Source organism: Impatiens glandulifera, chromosome 8 (genome assembly GCF_907164915.1).
Source record: "Impatiens glandulifera chromosome 8, dImpGla2.1, whole genome shotgun sequence".
NCBI lineage: Eukaryota > Viridiplantae > Streptophyta > Magnoliopsida > Ericales > Balsaminaceae > Impatiens > Impatiens glandulifera.
The window spans coordinates 46,151,338-46,174,398 of NC_061869.1; the positions used below are offsets into that span (position 1 = coordinate 46,151,338).

General features: G+C 36.0%; 1 protein-coding gene across 1 annotated transcript; it reads left to right on the forward strand.

The window, feature by feature from the left end:
* Positions 1-5,642: 5,642 nt before the first annotated feature.
* Positions 5,643-16,636, forward strand: LOC124913389 (BTB/POZ domain-containing protein At1g03010-like). The gene is made up of 5 exons (XM_047453972.1): positions 5,643-5,814; positions 15,854-15,930; positions 16,037-16,140; positions 16,189-16,429; positions 16,574-16,636. The coding sequence occupies exons 1-5, from the start codon at positions 5,643-5,645 to the stop codon at positions 16,634-16,636; spliced, it is 657 nt and encodes a 218-aa protein (XP_047309928.1).
* Positions 16,637-23,061: the final 6,425 nt, after the last annotated feature.

The following is a 23,061-nucleotide window of genomic DNA, read 5'->3' on the forward strand; positions in this document are numbered from 1 at the left end:
TGATGACAAACCCTTTTCATTATAATATTATTCAACCCATGCCTATGACAAGCTGATGACCAACCCTTTTCATTATAATATTATTCATCCCAAGCTATGACCAGCAAGTGATCATCCTTTTTTCCTCAACCGACCTTAGGATTCCTATATATATTACGCCCATTCATTCATTTTATCAATTTCCTCTTCCTCTTTACTAAGAAAACAGAAGGCATACTTTAGAAGTAAGATCATAACATCTTTAGCAAGATCATACAAATTTATCAAGATCATCTAAGACAAGCAATATTTTCTCAACCCATCTTTAAAAACCCACACTAGTTTTTATAGTTCATATATCTTCTATGATCTGTTTCATAAAGTATATTTTGTTTTCCAAAAGCATAATCTGTTTTCCAAATCTATGATCGGTTTTTCCCAAAGTATAATCTGTTTTTCCAAGGTATGATATGTTTTTATGGAAAACATAGTGAATAAAGATGTATATGATGATTATGGGAGGAAGGCTAGCCAACATGAGCTCTGGTAGTCCGATTCGAAACTAATGGCTGCTTATTATGGGACTAACTTCTGAACATGAGCTATCAGAAGATCTACCCACACAAAATGTGTCTAACCAGGTTGTGGACTTTAGGGATAGACTCCGAAGAGTGCCCTCCAAATATGTGCTCAAAATGGATACCTCACCTTGAGGATCGACTCTCAAGGTCAAGGGTCAAATATGTTACTATTTCATCACTATGGGATATTATATTATAAACCAGCATATCAATAAAAGAATTTTTTAAATGCCTTTGATATACTCTTTATAAATGTTTGTTGGGTCTTTAGACTCACTATGCTTGTGTGGTGTAAGTACCCAACAATAGATTTTTGTTGACATAATGAAGGGAGGCTTGGAGAGTGGGCAAGATGTAGGGGAAGTGTGTGTGTGTGTGGGAGGAGGTACAAATGAAGATCAATTACTTTTTAGGGTCTAGAACTTAAAGACCGAAGTTTTTATAACAATGGACCATATCTTAAATGTTTTTGATGTAAAAGACTGTGTCTAGTTTTAAAAGACCGAATTTTTGTAGTACCACTTATATATATAACTTTTTCGCATATGTTTCTATTTTTCCGTTTATGTATGTAACATTTTAAAACATTCCTCACTCAGTTTAAGTAATTTAGGAGTCAAGAGTGTTACAGTTGGTATCAGAGCAATGATTTCGAACCTTTGTACTTTCACACACATGCTCCTGCAATTGTAACTCCAATTACTCACCTTCAGGTTATTAAGTTGTTTTAAATAAACTATTAAACTGATAATAAGTTGTATAACTCTATTTCCATTAGAATCATGAGAAGAGGAACTAGAGCCAACGCATCTACACCATCAGATGAGACCGACCGCGACAACATTTTAATAGGCCTTGTTGATGAATTAAGGGATCAAAACTGGATACAAAATGAGAAGATTAAGGACCAAAACCGAATCCAAAATGAACAAATGCACGAAATGTTCCAAGCTAATGAGACCAATAATAATACAAACAATACCCACGATGGAGGTAGCCAACCACCAGCCTATAAGCAATTCATGGACTTTAAACCAACAGACTTTAGAGGAAGTACTGATCCAATGGTCGTTGAAGAGTGGATGCAGTCAATGGAGACAATTTTCGAGTTTATGCAATGCAACAACTCAGATAAAATCAGGTGTGAATCCTTTATGTTTAAAGACGACGCTAGAATCTGGTGGTAGGGAGCAAAATCCACCCTCGACCTTAATGCAGCAACATGGGCAGAGTTCAAGGCCGTATTCTATGACAAATATTTCACATTAAGAACCAGAAATAAGCTGACCAGGGAGTTTTTAGAGATCCTCCAGGGGGATGCTAGTGTGGTCGAGTATGTAAAGAAGTTTGAAAGAGGCAAGTACTTTGCACCAATGATTACTAGAAATACTGCCTTGGAGCTGAACCATTTCTTGGAGGGACTCAACGCAACAATTCACCGGGATGTCATGCTGAGTAACGCTTCATCTATGCGTGAAACCATAGACAATGCACTAATGGATGAGACAGACAGTCAAGACATTGTCAAATAGGCACAGGCCAAGAGGTCCAGCTATCAAGGGAGGGATTCTCATGGGCCAGCGATGAAACGGTCCTATCAGCAAAACTTTAATCACAATGCTAACCACCAGCAACCAAGGAACACATATCAAGAGCGGTATCCTCAACACCCATAACAACAGTAGCAACATCAAAAACATCAGCAACATCAACAACATCAGCAAAAGAGAATCCAACCTACTAGGCCAACTTTGTTGGCCAAATCTTCAGGTGTGCCAATCCCAAATTGTAATCATTGTGGGAAGATCCATATGGGTGAATGTATGCACGGATCTAATTTATGCTTTTTGTGCAAGAAGTGAGGGCACTATGCAAGGGACTGCACCCATAAAAAGGATGTAGTTCCAGGAAGAGCATTTGCAATGACACAAGAAGAGGCAGACTCGGATACCACCATAATTACAGGTAATCTACTAATGGCTAATTCTTTAACCAATACTTTAATAGACAGGGGAGCAACTCATTCGTCTGTGTCTGCCTATTTTGTGCAAAGATCGGGTTTAGAACCTGATGAAAATAGGATTGCATATATAATTTCTCTACCATCAGGCCCTAACCTTAAAACTAATAATTTGGTAAGAGTTTGTGAAATCTAGATCCAAAATCACAAGATGTTTGTGGAGATGTCTGGATTTGATGTTATTTTAGGAATGGACTGACTATCCCGTCATGAGGCCCAAATTAATTGTAAAGAGAAGACAGTTGCACTAATCGATCATGATGGGAAGGCCTTTCTATTCCAAGCTTAGCAGATGCCTCAGATAAAAGTTCCATGTGTGTTGGGTTTTGCTCATGCTATGTTAGATGGGCAGCAACCAAAAATGGAGGACATCTTGGTGGTGAGGGAGTATCCCAGCGTGTTTCCTGCTGATATTTCTGGGTTGCCACCAGTTAGAGAAGTGGAGTTCAACATAATGTTGAAGGTTGGTAGTCTGCCAATCTCCAAAGCACCTTATCGTTTAACACCCATAAAAATGAAAAAAAAATGAAGGACCAACTGGATGATTATTTGAGAAAGGGCTTCATTCGCCCAAGTGTGTCACCTTGGAGAGCACCAATACTTCTTATGAAGAAGAAAGATGAGTCCAGATGTCTATGCATCGACTACCGTTAGCTGAATAAGGTAATTATCACAAACAAGTATCCTTTGCCAAGGATCGACGACCTATTCCACCAACTCAAAGGGGCTTCAGTCTTCTCCAAAATTGTTCTAAGATCCGGATATCATCAAATTCGTGTCAAGGATGAAGATATAAAGAAGACAGTATTCAGAACTCGCTATGGGCACTACGAATTCCTGGTGATGCCTTTCGGGTTGACAAATGCACTAACTGTATTTATGGAACTGATGAATAGGATCTTCCATCCCTATTTAAATCAGTTTGTGGTAATCTTCATTGATGATATCTTGATTTACTCAAAAATAGAGGAAGAGAACCAACATCACTTGGCTTTAGTTTTGCAGGTTTATCTAAACATCATTTCTTTGCAAAATTAAGCAAGTGTGAGTTCTAGCTGAGTGAAATTGTATTCTTAGGCCACATTATTTCAGCAAGGGTATTGAGGTTGATCCAGATAAAGTTGAAGTAGTGAAGCACTGGGCAACACGAGCAAGTGTGACTGAAATTAGATGTTTTTTGGGTCTAGCTGACTATTACAGAAGGTTCAATAAGGGATTCTCCAAAATTGCTCTAACCCTTACAACGTTGACACGCGAAGATGAAATGTTTGTGTGGACCGATCAATGTGCCAACAGCTTTGAAGAGTTGAAGAGAAGTTTGATAAGTTCCCCTGTTCTTACAATTCCAGCTGAGGTAGGCAACTTTATTGTGTGCACAAATGCTTCCAAAAATGGCTTAGGTGCTGTGCTCATGCAGAATAGGAAGGTAGTGGCTTATGCATCCAAAAAAATGAAGATCCATGAGAGGAATTACCCCACTCACGACCTGGAGTTAGAAGCTGTGGTGTTTGCCTTGAAGATATTGCGCCACTATCTCTATGGGGAAATGTGTCAAATGTTCATCGATCATCAAAGTCTAAAATACTTGTTCACCCAGAAAGAGCTCAACATGAGGCAAAGGCGATGGCTGGAGCTAGTAAAAGACTATGATTGCAAAATCATTTATCAACTAGGGAAGGCCAACGTTGTAGCAGATGCACTTAGCCAAAAATCAAGCACCCTAAATCAACTTATTGCTCTGCCAAACCTAATTTTTGAATTCGAGAAGCTGCACTTGGTGGTTATACAGCAGCAAGAACGCATCTTGTCAACCTTATCAATTGTTCCAGACCTGCTAAAAAGAATCCGATTGGGTCAGGCTCAAGATCCCCAATTGACCACATGGAGGCAAAAAGACGAGAAGAAAGGTACTTCATTGTATTCAACCAAAAATAATTTGGTGTATCATAAAGACAGGCTGTGGGTACCATCTATGGATTCTTTGAGACAAGAAGTAATGGCAGAGGCACATTCAACACCCTACTCAGTTCATCCAGGCAGCACAAAAATGTTCAAAGATCTACAAATGCTATATTGGTGGCCAGGAATGAAGAAGGACATCATGAAGTTTGTAAGTAAATGCCTAACCTGCCAGCAAGTCAAGGTTGAGCACCAAAGGCCTTCTGGGCTGTTATGCCCTTTGTCAATTCCGATTTGGAAATGGGAAGACATTGCTATGGACTTTGTAGTCGGTTTTCTCCAAACCCTACGAAAGATGAATGCCATATGGGTCATAGTAGACCGCCTCACCAAGTTTGCTCATTTCCTACCAATTCGAACAACCTTTTCAATGACTCAATATGCGGAGCTATACCTGCAAGAGATAGTTTGACTACATGGCATACCAGCAAGGATAGTATTGTAACGAGACCCACGTTTTACTTCACATTTTTGGGAAAGTCTTCACAAGGGTCTAGTAACGAAGTTGTCCTTCAGTACTGCATTTCATCCTCAAACCGATGGCCAATCCGAATGTGTGATCCAAACTCTTGAAGACCTGCTACGGGATGTCTTATTGACTTTGGAGGCAATTGGAAACCAATGCCGCCTTTCATTGAATTCACATACAACAATAGCTTTTAGACTTCTATTGGAATGGAGCCCTTTAAATCCTTGTACGGGAAGAAGTGCAGGACTCCACTACACTGGGATGAAGTAGGCAAGAGAGTTGTTCTTGGGCCAGAAATCGTAACCAACATTATGGAACTGGTGGGAAAAATCAGGGAGAGGCTGCTCAAAGCATACAAAAAAGCTATGCTGACAATAAATTCTGAGATCTAACTTTCAGTAGGGGCGACCACGTTTTCTTGAAAGCTTCCCCTTGCAAAGGTATCATTAGATTTGGAAAGAAGGGAAATTTGAACCTAAGGTACATCGGCCACTTTGAAATTCTAGAGAAAATATGTGAAGTTGCTTATAAACTTGCCCTACCCCCAAATCTTGATACAGTTCACAATGTTTTTCATGTTTCCAACCTGAGGAAGTCTATTCAAAATCCGACCCATATCATCCATCATGATGTAATGCAGTGGACACCAGACTTGGCTTATGAAGAGGTTCCAACTGAACTAATTTCCAAGCAGATTAGAAGGCTACGAAATAAAGAAATTAGCATGGTGAAGGTTCTCTGGAGCAACCATTTCACAAGTGAAGCAACTTGGGAAGTAGAGGAAGAGATGCAAAAGAGGTATCCCAGTTTATTCGGCACGTTTTAATTTCGAGGTCGAAATTTCTTAAAGTAGGGTCGAGTTGTCACACCCAAAAAACTCATTTCAAGACCGAGTAAAATATGTGTCAAGACCGAGGAAAATCTGAGTTAGGATCGAGGAGGTTCGACCGAGGATATTATTGCCTTACTCATAATTCAGCCAAACCACACTTCTACAAAACCATACTTATACCATGTCATTCTTATTCAAACCCATACTTCTTCAAACCCATACTTCAGCCACCCATACTTCTGCCACCTCATGCCTATGTCACCCCATGTCATGACAAGCCCTTTATATATTAAAATATACAACCCATACTATGACCAGCTGATGTCAAGCCCTTTATAATAAACAATTATTTAACCCATGCTTTGACAAAGCCATGACAAATCCTTTCATTAGCAACTTGTCTAACCCATGCCTATGACAAGGCTATGACAAACCCTTTTCTTTATCAACTTGTCCAGTCCATGCCTATGACAAAGCATTGACCAACCTTTTTTTATTAAACAACTATTTAATCCATGCTATGACAAGTTGATGACAAACCCTTTTCATTATAATATTATCCAATCCATGCCTATGACAAGATGATGACCAACCATTTTCATTATAATATTATTTAACCCATGCTATGACCAACAAGTGATTAACCATTTTTCCTCAACCGACCTCAGGATTCCTATATATACTACACCCATTCATTCATTTTATCATTTTCCTCTTCCTCTTTACTAAGAAAACAGAAGGCATACTTTAGAAGCAAGATCATACAACTTTAGCAAGATCATCTAAGGAAAACAATCTTTTCTCAACCCATCTTTAGAAACCCACACCAGTTTCTATAGTTCATATATCTTCTATGATCTGTTTCACAAAGTATATTCTGTTTCATAAAGTATATTCTATTTTCCAAAAGCATAATATGTTTTCCAAAGCTATGATCTGTTTTTCTCAAAGTATAATATATTTTTCCAAGGTATGATATGTTTTTATGGAAAACATAGTGAATAAAGATGTATATGATGATTATGGGAGGAAAGCTAGCCAACATGAGCTCTGGTATTTCGATTCCAACTAATGGTTGCTTATTATGGAACTTACTTCTGAACATGAGCTATCAAAAGATCTACCCACACATAATATGTCTAACCATGTTGTGGACTTTAGGGATAGACTCCAAAGAGTGCCTTCCAAATATGTGCTCAAAATGGATACCTCACCTTGAGGATCAGCTCTCAAGGTCAAGGGTCAAATATGTGCTCGAAATGTTACTGTTTTATCACTGTGGAATATTATTTTATAAACCAGCATATCAATACAAGAAGTTTTTAAATGCATTTGATATACTCTTTATAAATGTTTGCTGGATCTTTAGACTCACTATGCTTGTGTGGTGTAGGTACACATCAATAGATTTTTGTTGACATAATGAAGGGAGGCTTGGAAAGTGGGCAAGGTGCAGGGGAGGTGTGTGTGGGAGGAGGGACAAATGAAGATCAAGTACCCAGCATATCAATAAAAGAAGTTTTTAAATGCATTTGATATACTCTTTATAAATGTTTGCAGGATCTTTAGACTCACTATGCTTGTGTGGTGTAGGTACACATCAATAGATTTTTGTTGACATAATGAAGGGAGGCTTGGAGAGTGGGCAAGGTGCAGGGGAGGTGTGTGTTGGAGGAGGGACAAATGAAGATCAAGTACTTTTTAGGGTCTAGCACTTAAAGACCGAAGTTTTTGTAACAATGGACCATATCTTAAATGTTTTTGATGTAAAACACCGTGTCTGGTTTTAAAAGACCGAATTTTTGTAGTACCACTTATATATATATATAACTTTTCTGCATATGTCTCTATTTTTCCGTTTATGTATGTAACGTTTTAAACATCCCTCACTCGGTCTAAGTAATTTAGGAGTCAAGGGTGTTACACGTAGCCTTTTAGACGTAGACTATATCCTTAGATAAATAACTAGGTTTGGGATAAAACAAAAACTATAATAATTATTCACGTTTCGGAAGGTCAATTATTTTGTAGTAGAGACTATCCATTTAGAAGAGTGTGTGGGCCATAAAGCCACTAGTCTTTTTCCACACGTAACCAAACATTGAACCCAATTTTTTTTCAAAAATATGTCCTTCTTAGTTTCTCGAGGAGCATACTAAGTGGCGACTCTAAAAAATAGCCAAAAGTATGTCTAACTATTGTTGAGTTCTATTTCGATTCTTTGTCTCAATTTTAGTGAGACATCTCCCAAGTGACTTGTTTCGTCACCTCATTATAAAAGATTCGAGAGGAAGGTAAGCCACGAGACTTAGCAAAGTAATCGACTCTAAACATTTTTCTAAAGATTGCACAAGTCGAACATACCATTTTGGTTCATCGTTTCACTCAAGATTCGAGAGAAAGGTAAGGTATGGGACCGACTAATTTCAAATCGCACAAACCGCCCTTAAAGACAAGGTAAAAATATTATAAAATTGACAAAAAAATCTTTTTTTAGACGGAAGAGAGAGAAAAAACGTACAATCATCTTCATTGTTCAAGTTAATTTCAATTGTATTGTTTAGTTGTGGATGTGTTTTGATTCTCATTATTTAAATAGCGTTTCATTTCAATGTTCATTTTAGAGTTAATGTTATCATCACAAAACGCATACTCGAAATTCTCTTCATTAAATAAAACGCTACTATCTATTACAACATAACTCTTTCCAGAATTATAATGAGAGGATAGAGTTTCTGAGTGAGTTTTTCAAATATAATCTCCTATATTACTTAATCACCCTCCTCTCGATTCCTAGTTCTAGTGATATCGGCAGTCTTCTTAGTAATATAAGGATCGTCTAAATCTCTGTGGATCAAGTCAAATGAGGTTGCCCCTTAGGAGTGTTCGTATGTTCTCGTTGAGGATTCGCTCGTTCAGATTTAGCTTTCATTTCCAAGCTTCCAGGTCTTTGAGATATCCTTCGAGCTCGCTCCACCACTTCTCGGTCCTTTCTTGTCCACGCAAAGAAAATAGTTAATTTGGTCAAGGAAATCAATAAATATCACAAAACCATGAAAACATTTTTGGGTCAAGGGATTAATGAAGGGTTTAAAAAGGCTAAAGCACAATAAATCATGTCCTTCTCGTAGTTCAATGTGGGAGGTATCTAAATGTGAGAATTTTCAATCTTACCTTTTTCTGGTCTCTTCTCCTTTTGTCCTTTGATAGCCTAAATCATTCGTGCCATACCTCTCTTAAGTCGCCTTTATGAGATTGACAATACATGTACAATGAAGACCCAAACTCATTTCAGGAAAGTATCACATCTTAAACATTATGTTCTGAATCGGATAATTAAACTAAGAGAAACTCGGAGTACATGAAGGATCTATCTCTGATATAAACACCAAACTTACTTCAAAACCATTCAATTTGACGTATTTGTTAGATACGTGAAAGGTGCTAACACCACTCGCAGAATACACATCCTTGGCAACTGTAATCTTAGAACCATTAACCATAAATTTGAGTTTCTGATGCAACGTGGAAGCCACTACCTTTTTCTTGTGTAGCCACGAACTCTCGAGAATAATATTTTATGACAGTTGCATGCCGATAATGAAAAGTGAATCTCGACGGGCTAGCCCGACACCTTGATTGTTGTCTTGAAATTGCTCATGACTTATTTTCTCGTATTTTCTAAGTCACATACACATAAATATGAAGGGACAATCGAATATCTCTTGATGTCAATCTTCTCAAGTGTTCACCATGGGCATATATTCCATGTCAAGCCGTTATCAATGAGGGTCATTGAAACAATCTTAAACTCCATCTTTACTGTAATGTATAGCTCTTTTGCATAACCTACTCTAAAACTTAGCAAATTTGCATCATCAAACCTAGTTTTCTTTTCTTTCATGGCACCACTGATCATGCTCATTAGCTCTTCGGGAGTTGTATTTACAAATCAGAATTTATTAGTTCTATCAACATCGTCTTTGTATATTGAATGGAGTAGATTAACAACTCCTAAATCAATATATTAGCCCTAATTTTCTTCAATTGTCTCAACATATTGTCGTCCGCATTAGCCTATATCGGATCATCAATTTTCTTCTTAATAAAGTTTTCAAAAGGGGCCAATTTCCCAAAAGGAATAGTCTTCATGAAGCTAGATTGGAAATTTATTCATCTTCTAGTCACATTGAAATATTCTCTCACTTTTCTTTTCCTAACCTTCTCTATGCAGACATTGACTTCTTAGAATTTTGCACCTCTAATTCTATTCTTGTCTTTTTTCTCGTCCTTCTCTCTTTCAACCACCTAAAATTCTAGTCACATGGAAGAAGATGTCCTTCGATCGTTGGCTACGTTAGAAGACATATTTCGGCGTTATATCAATTCTAAGTGTTCCGTCTTCATTTCGTATGGGCTTTCGCATCCCAGTCATTTTCCTACCGTTTAGGTCTTCTACCTTCCACACTTGGGTTCGCTTAGAAATGATCCCTTTTACCAGGGATCGAACCTAGGCTATGCCTAGATTCCTACTGCCTATCGATGGTTCCTAGTGATTTTTTTTCCGATCAAATGATATTATAACCCTCGGGAAGTTCCCTCTGTAGCTTAGCACATATCGATTGATATGTGCCAATACAGGGATCACAGGGTGGCTCGAGATTTGATGAGTTTCAATATTGGTTTGCGTGCTAGGCATCTTTTTAAAATGAAACATTATTTTAAATATTTTGATAGTACCTAGCTATTTTTAAAATTAGTTATATACAAACAATTAATTATATTCAACTTTTAATAATCTAGAGATCAAATGATAATTTAATTAAAACCCAATTTAAATTAATTGGACATAATTAATTTCATAAAAAATTATTTAATTGAAAACAGAGTCACCAAATGATTTTAGAAAAATCAGTAAAAGGTAGGCGTACAAGCGTATTTTATACCACAGTTTCCACAAGGGGTTCCTTTTTTGGTTACGCTCGGGAAAGGGCTTTCGCGCTATGTCCTCTACTCCCATCGAATACAGTTTTATTTTTAAAAAGTCTGGTTATTGAAAATTTATAACATTTATTTCCTTTAATTAGTTGTTTTAAGTTCTAAACAAGGATAAATGATTGAAGGCTAGGAATCTGTTTGAGCCGTATTTGGAAAAGGCACAATTAGGAGTCCAGCCCTAAAAGCCCTAAACCTGTTTGGACTGTCTTTGGGTTGGGCAGTAATAAATAGAGCTCATGCTAAATATTCTGGTCCCATAAATAATTCATCCAGTACATTTGGAATTAGCTGGCTAGAGCTCATGCCAGACAGCCTCTTCCCGTTTTTGTCAATACTCCTTCATAAATAGTATGCGCCCATGTATGCATAAATCATAAGGGTTTCTGTTTTATAAAAGTTTATACTTACAAATCATGGAAACCCTATAATTTCTGGAAAACATGAAGACCCTTGTCTTTCTTTAGAAAACAGATTGTTTACAACCCAAGTTTATCCATAAAACACTATTATGCCATGAAAACATGTATTTCCAACATATATGAAATTTGGGCAGAAAGTACTTGTGATATATAGCTATGTGTGTCATAAAGAAGGAATTTAAGAAAAAGTTTCCCTTAATTTCGAAATTGAGATAAAGAATATGATCTTGGCTAGGTTGGCTCTTGTCTTGAAGGAAAGCTCCTAATTCTTGCTTAAAGAGAGAGAGAACTGAATTTGGAAATGAATTAGGCTAAAGGGGGTAAGGTGAGCTAAGGGATGCTATGCTAAGTGTGTAGCATGCAGCTGGGGTAAGTGGAAAGCATGCAATGGGTATGAGTGGAGTGTTATTTAGCTTACATGTGTCCAAATTAAAGGAAAAACAAGTTGGTTTAATTATTGACTAAAGAGGTAATTAAATTAGGATAAAACTTATCCTAATTATCTAGTGGGTCCCTTCACATGGGTCTATGCCACTTGTTGTTTTTATTGTTGAGTTATGGAGCCTACACTTATAATAAATTCTACATTGTTAATTAGAGTTTATTGAGTTTTCTTTTTTTGATTTTGGGCTTGGGCCTGACCAAAGTTATTTAGGTTTATTACCTGAATGTTTACCCTATAAATATGTGATTATTAAGGGTTTACATTGTTAGACAGAATTCTAGAGAGATAAAGTGTGAGGCAAAAACTTTGTATTCCTTCTTCTTCATAGTAAATCTGGTGGTGGCTGAAGTGGATGTAGCTCAATCTGAGTGAACCACTATAAATCTGTGTGTTCTTGAATTTTTCTTTCTTGTGTTTTTACAGATTGTTTTCAAACAGGTCGGATTTGGGAGATACAAATCCTAACAACTGGTATTAGAGCAGCTAGGCTAGATCTGAGCATTGGAAACAATGGCAAGTGAGAACAGTATATGACATGGGATTGGAAGATTTGATGGGACAGATTATGCCTTCTGTAGAATGCAGATTGAAGATTATCTCTATGGAAAGAAGCTTCATGTTCCTTTGAGTGAGAAACCAGAGAAGATGGATGAAGCTGAATGGAAACTCCTTGATAGACGGGTTTTGGGAGTTGTCTGAATGACGCTAGCCAAGACGGTTGCTCACAATGTAGCAAAGGAGAAGACCACCATGGGTCTGATGAAAGCTCTTTCTGATATGTATGAGAAACCATCTGCTAACAACAAGGTATACTTAATGAAAAGACTCTTTTACTTAAAAATGGTTGATGGTACTTCTGTCACTACTCATTTGAATGAATTCAATACAATTGTGAATCAATTGCTATATGTTGAGATTGATTTTGGGGATGAAGTTAGTGCCCTGATTTTGTTAGCATCTCTACCAAATAGTTTGGAACCTATGAGGGCAGCAATTAGTAATTCAGTTGGAAATGCTAAACTGAAATTTGTTGAAGTTAGAGATCATATTCTTGCTGAAGAGGTTCGTAAAATTGATTCTGGAGAAACATTCAAAGGTTCTGCTCTGAATGTGAAAAACAGGGGAAGAGGTAAAGATAGAACTTTCAACCGAGGTAAAAGTAGATCTATGTCAAGGAGCAGGAGGAGTCAGTCCAAGTCTGGGAGGACATTTGAGTGCTGGAATTGTGGTAAACAAGGTCATCTGAAGAGGAATTGCAAAGCACCGAAGAAAAACGGTGATGATAAAAATGGTGCAGCCAACGTTGTTACAGAATCTGTCACTGATGCGTTACTTCTGTCTGTTGTTAGCCCGATATATTCATGGGTTTTGGACTCAGGAGCGTCTTTCCACACCACTGCTCACAAAAATTTATGGAGAATTATGTGGCTGGAAACTGTGGGAAAGTTTATCTCGCAGATGGTGAGCCACTGGATATTGTTGGCATTGGTGACATCAAATTGAAGATGGCAAATGGTTCTGTTTGGAAGATTAATAAGGTGAGACACATTCCAGGTTTAATGCGCAATCTGATTTCTATTATACAACTTGATGAAGAAGGTCACAATTTCAGTTGTGGAAATGGTGCGTAGAAGGTGACTAAAGGAGCAATTATTGTTGCTCGAGGTCATAAAACTGGAACGTTATACACGACTTCAACTTGCAGAGAAACAATTGATGTTGTAGTTGATGACTCGAAGAACAGTGAGTTGTGGCATTGCAGGTTGGGCCATATGAGTGAAAAATGGATGGAAATTCTTTTGAAGAATGGACAGATTCCAGAACTGAAGTCTGTTGAACATCAGTTATGTGAAAACTGCATTCTTGGAAAACAGAAACGGGTGAGTTTCTTAAAGATTGGGAAGGAGCTCAAGAAAGAAAGACTAGAGTTGGTACATACTGATGTGTGGGGACCTGCACCTGTTTCTTCTATTGGCGGATCATACTACTATGTGACTTTTATAGATGATTCAACAAGAAAAGTATGGGTTTACTTTATGAAGCACAAATCTGAAGTATTTGCTATTTTCAAGAAGTGGAAGGCTTTGGTTGAAAATGAAACAAATCAGAAAGTTAAGTGCTTGAGATCCGACAATGGAGGTGAATATATCAATCTAGATTTCAAAGAATATTGTGCTATGAATGGGATCAGTATGGTGAAGACTGTTCCCCGAACGCCTCAAGAGAATGGAGTAGTTGAACGAATGAATCGAACATTGAACGAGCGTGCTAGAAGCATGAGATTGCATGCAGGGCTGCCTAAAACCTTCTACATTGTTGAGTTATGGAGCCTACACTTATAATAAATTCTACATTGTTAATTAGAGTTTATTGGGTTTTCTTTTTTTGGTTTTGGGCTTGGGCCTGACCAACGTTATTTAGGTTTATTACCTGAATGTTTACCCTATAAATATGTGATTATTAAGGATTTACATTGTTAGACAGAATTCTAGAGAGATAAAGTGTGAGGCAAAAACTCTGTATTCCTTCTTCTTCTTCATAGTAAATATGGTGGTGGCTGAAGTGGATGTAGCACAATTTGAGTGAACCACTATAAATCTGTGTGTTCTTGTGTTCTTCTTTCTTGTGTTTTTACAGATTGTTTTCAAACAGGTCGGATTTGGGAGATACAAATCCTAACAACTATTAAAAATTGGCTAAGTATAAATAAAAGCCTCTAGTATACCATGTCCCTTATACATTCTGGCTATATTTATAAGTTAACACATAGCATTTATATCCCAATTCATTATAGCAGCAACAAGTCTATTCCTAAATATTAAGTGTGAGCCTCTTCTACCATGGTTCTTCCTACAAACTGTCCCATAATATAATTAGCACAGCCTTTTTATATCTCAGCCCCTAGTAATAATAATACAAGTCTCTTCCTACAATGACCCATAAATAAATACATAAGGGTGAACAATTTCAGAATTGCACCCTTGACCCTACTAGCCTTTTTGAACAAAAAAAGATGAGTTTGGGCATAACAGGGCGCGTGTGTGCTTCTGCTACAGCAGGGTGCATGGCCTCTTCCTGGGCGCTAGATCCGGTGCACAAAATTCTTGTTATAATGAAATATTTTATTTTCAGCCACATAGGATCATCGGTTTATATTTTTAATAAAAAAAGTTATTTGAATTTGAATTTGAATTTTTAATTATTTCTTGCATTTTTCTTCAACAAATTAATACAACAAAATATTTTTGACAACATAATAAAAATTATGTTCATTTATTTTATTTTTGGGTATTTATTTAATTGTTTTATGCCATAAATTATACATAATTTATGTTTAAAATCATAATTAAATTATTTCACCTTTTATTTGGATTTAATTTGAGTAAAATAAATACAATATTTTTAACGGGAAATTTAATTAAATGACCCTCATTATATGCCTAATCCCAAAAACGGTCCACGGTTGATAAACTTTGCAAAGAGGGCTTTTTTGCCCTATGAAATGTCGGTCATGCCTTTGATAACAAATTTACCGCTGATGTGCGAGCATTACTGATGCGAAAATCGTGTAATGCTCGCACATTATCATGCGAGCATTACACGATTCTCGCATTTGTAATACTCGCACATCATCATGCGAGCATTACATGATTCTCGCACATCGTGTAATGCTCGCACATCAACGTATATAAAGTCTAATTTTGATCCTCATTACAGATTCAAAGTAATGCATCATCGTCTTTTTCTTCTTCATTCTGTAAACCCTAGATATAGAGTTGTTACAATATCTTCTTCTTCATTTCAACCCGCGCCACTTCAATCGGGAATCGTCTGTCCGTTCGTCTGTCTCGTTTGAACTCATCATCGGTCGGCCGACCGGCCATTCGTCCGTCTCGTCGTTCGATTATTCAGGTCAGTTTAGGGTTTGGGTTTGGGTTTGGGTTTAGGGTTGTGTAATGTTCTTATTGATGGATAACTCCAATATATACTTATATATTGATGGATAATCCTTAGTCTTTAGGGTATTTGTAGCTTATAGGGTTTAGTTTTATGTGTAATACTTTATTCGGTCGGTTTCCCATTCAATTGGTTATTGGATATTTATGATGAAGGTACTTTATTTTCTTGAGTGTATGAAATTGATTTCACAGCACTCGCTGAATTGATTCCTGACCATGCTCGGGTAATGGGTGATGGACTGTATCGTGATGTATATATCTTCTTTAAGGTAAATGAATTCCTAAATGGATTCAATCAAACTCAAAGACAACCGGAAAAGCAATATCTTAGGTTTTGATGGCTTTTAGCATCAATATTTATACTTCGGTTTGTAGGTCCATCCAAACATAAAAGATTCGGAGCGATACAAGTTATGTAAAACTGTTTACAACCAGAAACTTTCTCAAGATACTTGTAACCATGCTGCTCAGAACGAGAGGTTTCTAGTTTAGATGACAGTCCAAGTTCTATACTTTGAGCAAATCAGGCTCCGGAATGCCATGAATGGGAGCAACAGCCCTAACCAGTTCTTCTTTGGGTCCACAAATGGGAAATTTCCTCAACGTTCAGGAAGTGTGGGAAGTGGGACAGGAAGTGGATTTATCTCACCAAAAGATAGCTACGCATGTGTCAGAAGAGAGAATAGAGAACTGAAGCTGGAAGTTGCAAGAATGAGGATGAGACTAATAGACTTGGAAAAAGACCATGTCTCCATGAAACAGGAGCTGGTAAAGATACATCCATGAAACATATTATTCAAGTCATTCACAAAGAAACTAAGCAAACTTAATGTCCTATTTAGGCTAAGGCCCTTTGCAGCAAAGCCAATTCAGAATCAAGACTTATGTTACTAAAGCGAATGTGTCACTCAGTGTCTTGACCATGAAGAAGAGATGCCACAAATCTCAATGAGCAAGAAAGGGAAGAGTGTATAGTTTTATGTTTTGTCATATGATTTGTGTTAAAAGAATGATTGACTGTGTGAAGGTATTGAAAGTTGGTTAATTAGTTTTTCTTTTTTTCTGTATATTTCTACTCTCATTCCTTATGTGTCATTCCTTAACCATAAATTGAAGTTTGAATCAGTTTATATCAAATTGATATGCTAAGCATCATAAGACACATGATACTGTAACTATGTCATATGAGTTATCTCATGGAGAATTACGCATGAACAATGTGGAGAATTATACCAGAACAAGGTCGAGAATTACGCATGAACAAGGTGGAGAAATACGCATGAACAAGGTGGAGAATTACTCATTAACAAGGTAGAGAATAATTACGCATGAACAATGTGGAGAATTATGCATGAACAAGGTGGCGAATTATACAAGAACAAGGTGAAAAATTACGCATGAACAAAGTGGAAAATTATACAAGAACAAGGTGGAGAATTACACATGAACAAGGTGGAGAATTACGCATGAACAAGGTGGATAATGACTTTATTAATCTGTTTTTAAATTTTCAGAAATTATCCTCGCATTATAATTTATCCAAAAAATGATTCAAAATTTGTAAAATTATCTTGAATGTGAGTATGTTTTACATGACAATATCTTGGTAGCAAAATTTTGAATAACAAACTTTAAACTCCAATGGTCCATCATAAGCAAATGTAAGTATTAAATACCTCTCTTTTGGTTATGTCTATGTCATTTGCAGAGTTTTCTAAGCTCAATCCCCAATTATCTCAATATGACCATTAAAAAAGAAATCACACAACTCGATAGACTACCAAATAACAGAATGAAGATCGATCAAAATTCATGAAAACGAATAGGTAGAAGAAAATCCAAAACAAACCCTACCTTTATGGCTGCCAAGACATAGTTTATTATATAAGATGGTATTGGAGAGAAACGAACAAGAAGAACAAACTTCCATCCATATTATTTTTATACTTTTAAGAAATTGTTATTTTAAGATTAAAGGTACAATAACAAAGGAAAGTCCTATGTTTTTTTGCGATTTGGTGTCTTCCCTATTGAAGTTGTCATTAGGAATTTCTATGCATTTGAGCTATAAATCCATTCAAAATATAGGAGAACATTAGCATAATAAATTTTACCACCCAAAAACTCAAGATTAAAGATTTTCAAGTTAGTCTCAATTTTCACCAAAAGAATAACAAAAACAGTAGGAATTTACAGACCTAACCTGCAGCCCTCAAGCATATTATTAAGAAGAAACTTAACTAAGAAATAAAACAAAAGAGCAGTTTATCATCATCAACCAGGAGTATATGTCTCAAAGAGTTTCACACAAGGGCCAACATCAAATTGCATGATCTCAGCAGCACGTTCAAATTCCTCCCTCAAAGCATGTATAGTCCTGTAGTCCACTACTCGACCTAGATTGTGAAGTTCATCAAACGGGTCCTCAATGAAAATCAAATGATGGTCATTTCCTATACTTTTATTCCAATTCTTTGATCGCTTGCTGCAATCAATATACAAAAAGGCTGGAGTTAATAAAGCTCGCATTCCTTATCATGAACATAATTCATTCTATAGTTTTCTAACCTGAGAGTGCGTCCAATGCGAACAGATATGACTCCACTTGTATAATCATGGCAATACGCCCAATACTTGAAAAAATCACATACTAGCCGACCAATTGTTTCCTTATTTTCTAAACTGAATTCAAAAGGTTCCTCTAGATCATCATAGTTAGCACAAATAATGGAACCAACATAAACTTCATATGTCGCCGTCATTTGCTGACAGAGAAAAGAGTTTTCAAAATAATTTATTTACTCATTGTTAAAGAATCAATAAACATATTTATCAGCATACCTGCAGACAAGGAAGAATTGAAGGCTTGCGCGATTGTAAGAAGTGAATGCACATTTAGACATACTTGAAACTCAATCAAAGTTAGCACTGGTAAAGGAAATAAGAATTAAAAAAAGGAAATCATCGATATTATCATATTATCACTAATTGTAACTTATGCGTAGCTTGACAATGTTCCTTGACAAGTTTCGTTCAATTTTCTCGATTTAGCCCAGTGTTTAACGATAAAAACCAACTATTGAAGCCTCGTATCAATTTCTGCATAAACCCTTAAGAGCTTTGTATTGACAATAGCCATCGAATTGTTTATACATATGTCACACGAAATCCTGGTGAAAGGATCAAACAGTTTTACTATCGAAACTCTGGCTTGTGTCAAAGCCTGCACATATAGATTTAAAAGAAGTTGTACATCATTTATATTTGTTTATGTGTGTTAGTAAGTTATGTTTTCAAATATGGCATCCAAATGAGAAGTGTTTCTATACATGGTCAATTGTTTCATCTGCCTACTAATTTTACCTGAATCTGAAACTTCTGAAACTTATGTGACTGCAATATCTCTGCAAGTTTCAACAACACCTCTGACTTGTTTATAAACGGATCCTCAATTTCTAAGAAAACATCCATAACACTTTTTGAAAATGCGAAAGAATTAGCACATGATCCATAAAGTTTTAGCCGACATTCAGGTCATTCTTCCCAGACAATTATATCTAGTGATGCTAACAACATCTTCCGATTGTGTTCCTCCCATATAGAAGGCAATAAGGATTCATAAATATCAAAAAAAGGTTTGGTTAGCCGATCAATATTACAACGACATTTAAGACCCCTTTTGAACATCCACCTACATTGCCCATTTATTGCGAACTCTTCTTCTCTGGTGTCTGACATGTAATCCTAATGGAAAAACAACAATTGAACTAATAAGTATAACCACCAAATATGCAAGAAAAGATACATTTTTTACAAAATTTTCAATGATTTAAAAAATCAACTAATCATTATCCAAAGAAAAAATCTCTAAGCCCAAAAATACAAAAACCAAAAGAAGCAAGAAAAATCATAGATTATTAAATCCAAAATCACTTTCAACTAGGATCTACATCGTGACAAAAGTAGCAATTTTCAAATAGGCTTTAATAAAGCTATCAAAGATTCATGCCAAACAAATATACATAATCTCATTTAATCATGATTTAAAACCTTTCTCTTGCATTCAATTTTGGGTACATGTGAGACCACAAATAGTAGATGAAACTAGTAGTATTAAAAGCCTTACCTCATATCTCTTATTATAGTTTTTGTCCACATGGTCAACATCTTCTAGATTAAGTAAATCTTGAATCTGTTCATTCAAATAATTCAATAACTCGAATGAATAATTTACACCGTTTATCTCCTCCCCATTCTCAGCAATTTTGCTTTGAAAGTCAGGAGATAGATTCGATCATTCTTGAGGTTTTGAAGAGGAATTATCTTTCTCAACTGAATTAAGTGGATCAGTCCCTTCATCTGTTTCCCCAGTTGAAGGATAATCTAAATGAAAAACAATAGGGGGTGGCATATGGCTATTGAAGACATGAATTGAGCATAATATAAAATCTTCAGGATAATGATCTGAAGAAGGTGGTTGTAGTTGGTTCAAGGTAGGATATTTGTTGAAGGAATTCACATCGTTCTTTGTAAAGTTACCAAAGATGATATATCCATCGGGAGAGAAAACGACAGTTTCTCTCCATTGTCGTCTGTCATTGAGAATGAATGAAGCTTAAAAAAATGGTGAAAATACTTTGTCGTCTGTTATTTATTTTTATGTTTTTGAATGTTTTTTCGGTTGTCTTTGAGTTTGATTGAATCCATTTAGAAAATTCATTTGCCTTAAGGAAGATATCTACAACACGATACAATCTATCATCCACTACCCGAGCATGGTCAGGAAGCGAGCATGGTCAGGAAGCAATTCAGCGAGTGCTGTGAAATCAATTTCATACACTCAAGAAAATCAAGCACCTTCATCATAAATATCCATAAATCAACTAAATGGGAAACCGATTGAATAAGAACATTACACATAAAACCAAACACTAAAAGCTACAAATACACTAAAAATTAAGGATTATACATCAATATATAAGCATACATTGGAGTTATCCATCAATAAGAACATTACACAACCCTAAACCCAAACTCAAACCCTAAACTGACCTGAATAATCAAACGACGAGACGAACGAAAGGACGGTCGACCTATTGATGATGAGTTCAAACAAGACGAACGAATGGACGGACGATTCCCGGTTGAAGTGGTGCGGGTTGAAATGAATAAGAAAAAGATATTGTAACAACTCAGTATCTAGGGTTTCTAGAGTGAAGAAGAAGACGATGATGCATCACTTTGAATCTGTAACGAGGGTCAAAATTATACTTTATATACGTTGATGTTCATTCATTACACGTGTTGACATTCATTAGATATATGTTGCGGTAAATAAGATTATATCTTAACATCTATTTAGGATGTTCATGCATTTAGCGATTAAAAGCATTATCGAAAAGGTAATACATTTGATGCGTGAATTCGGTATATCTTGTAGTATAAAGGATAAGAGCCCCATGTGTTGCTCCTCTAGTTGGTCCACACGAGCTCGTCAAGATTCAGTTGACTTCAACTGCTAGGACAAAAGAAAAATAGAAGCAATCTAATTGCTTATGGGAAAAATGATTTTTTCAATCACTATTTCTCTCTCTCCCAGATCCCTATTTTAAGCTGTTAAATTAGAGAGTCAGGAAAAAAGAAAACCAAAAGACCATCTTTTGACATTCCTCCGTTTTGCGATTAATATTCATGATAAACGTTTTATTTCCTAAATAAAATCTATTTCAAATCATTATATTCATAATTAATTTGATATATCATGTTTCCATAATCAATTTACCATGTTTAATTATTTTATTTCATAAATAAAATATTATTTCTATCATGTTTCCATAATCAATTTACCATGGTTAATTATTTTATTTCATAAATAAAATATTATTTCTAATTATTAATAATATTTAATATATTATTAATAATTGGATTTCATTCCCATTAATCTATTCTACCAACTCTAAGTGTGTGACCTCATAGGACCCAATTATAATAGTTATAGGTTTAACCTCATTAATCGTAGTTGGTTTCTAGCAAAGCACTGCGACTCCTAACATAATCAGATTAAATTATTACCGTTAATTGTCCTATCTAGGTTTAGTCATTGCATATTAAATTAAAGGACATTTTTCCTTCAATCTCCCACTTGTCCTTAAACAAGTGTGCAATATAAGATACCTTTGTCTCTTAATGTCTTATTTGATGATATGGTGACATTCATATCCTTTATCAAATATGTTTCTTGAACTTTGAGTTCGAACTGTCAATAAAACGGATGATTCAAGTAATCTATCCGAGCATGGCCATGCATTTTCAGTTCTTACCCTTCAAGTGGACAAGACACCATTCTTTTCCAATGTATCATGTTTATACACGAAGTAGGAGGACTTCTCCAGTCTTGTATGACTACCGCTCCCACTCAATTTTTAGGAATCCCAACAACTGTTTTTATAACTCCCTTTTATGGAAGTGTTTAACAGTGTCAAAGAAATACCAATTATCAAGAGAGACCATAACATACTCATGTCTGAGGAATATACTAAACATGATTTTACTTAAAATTCTACAAATTTTGAAGATTCTTAAGCCGGTTCTTTCTTATATGAATCCTCCATACACATATATGTAAATGACTAGACACCTCCATGTCCCTATAGCCCATGAAACCTGACACTATCAGTCAACTTACAATATAGTTACATATAAAATCATCTATGTCCATTTGATAATTTCGAACTATAGACTTTTAATAATTCAAAACTTCATTTCTCTTAATGAGGTTTCATTCACCAGAACACTTAAGGTGATCTCATTTGTTAATAATGAATTATTTGGACATATTATTCAATATTGATTAAAACAATATATAAATAATAATTAAATATCATATATCATAAAATTATTAAATCAAACATAGAACTAGTGTCAAACACTTATAAAAGCTCAATTAGTACAAAAGCAAAATCAAAGTCATTCTCCAATGTGCTTGAGACCCTTAGCCTTAGTGTGACTTTCATGCTTGGGTCTAGACATAGGTTTAGTCAATGGATCTGCAATATTGTTATCAATATGCACCTTCCACATCCTAATATCACCCATATTGATGATGTGGCGAATAAGGTGATATTTCCTCATAACGTGTCTGGATTTGGAGCTCGAACTCCGTTCCTTTGCCTGGGCTATGGCACTATTGTTGTCACAATAGATGTCAATAGGCCTTGAAATGCTATGAACAATACCGAGTTCATCAAGGAACTTCCTTATCGAAACGGTCTCCTTTGCTGCTTCACTAACAGCAATGTACTCAGCTTCTGCTATGGACACTGCTACTATATCTTGCTTAGAGCGCTTTCAGCTCCCAGCTCCTCCATTAAGAATAAAGACATAACCCGATTGTGACTCAA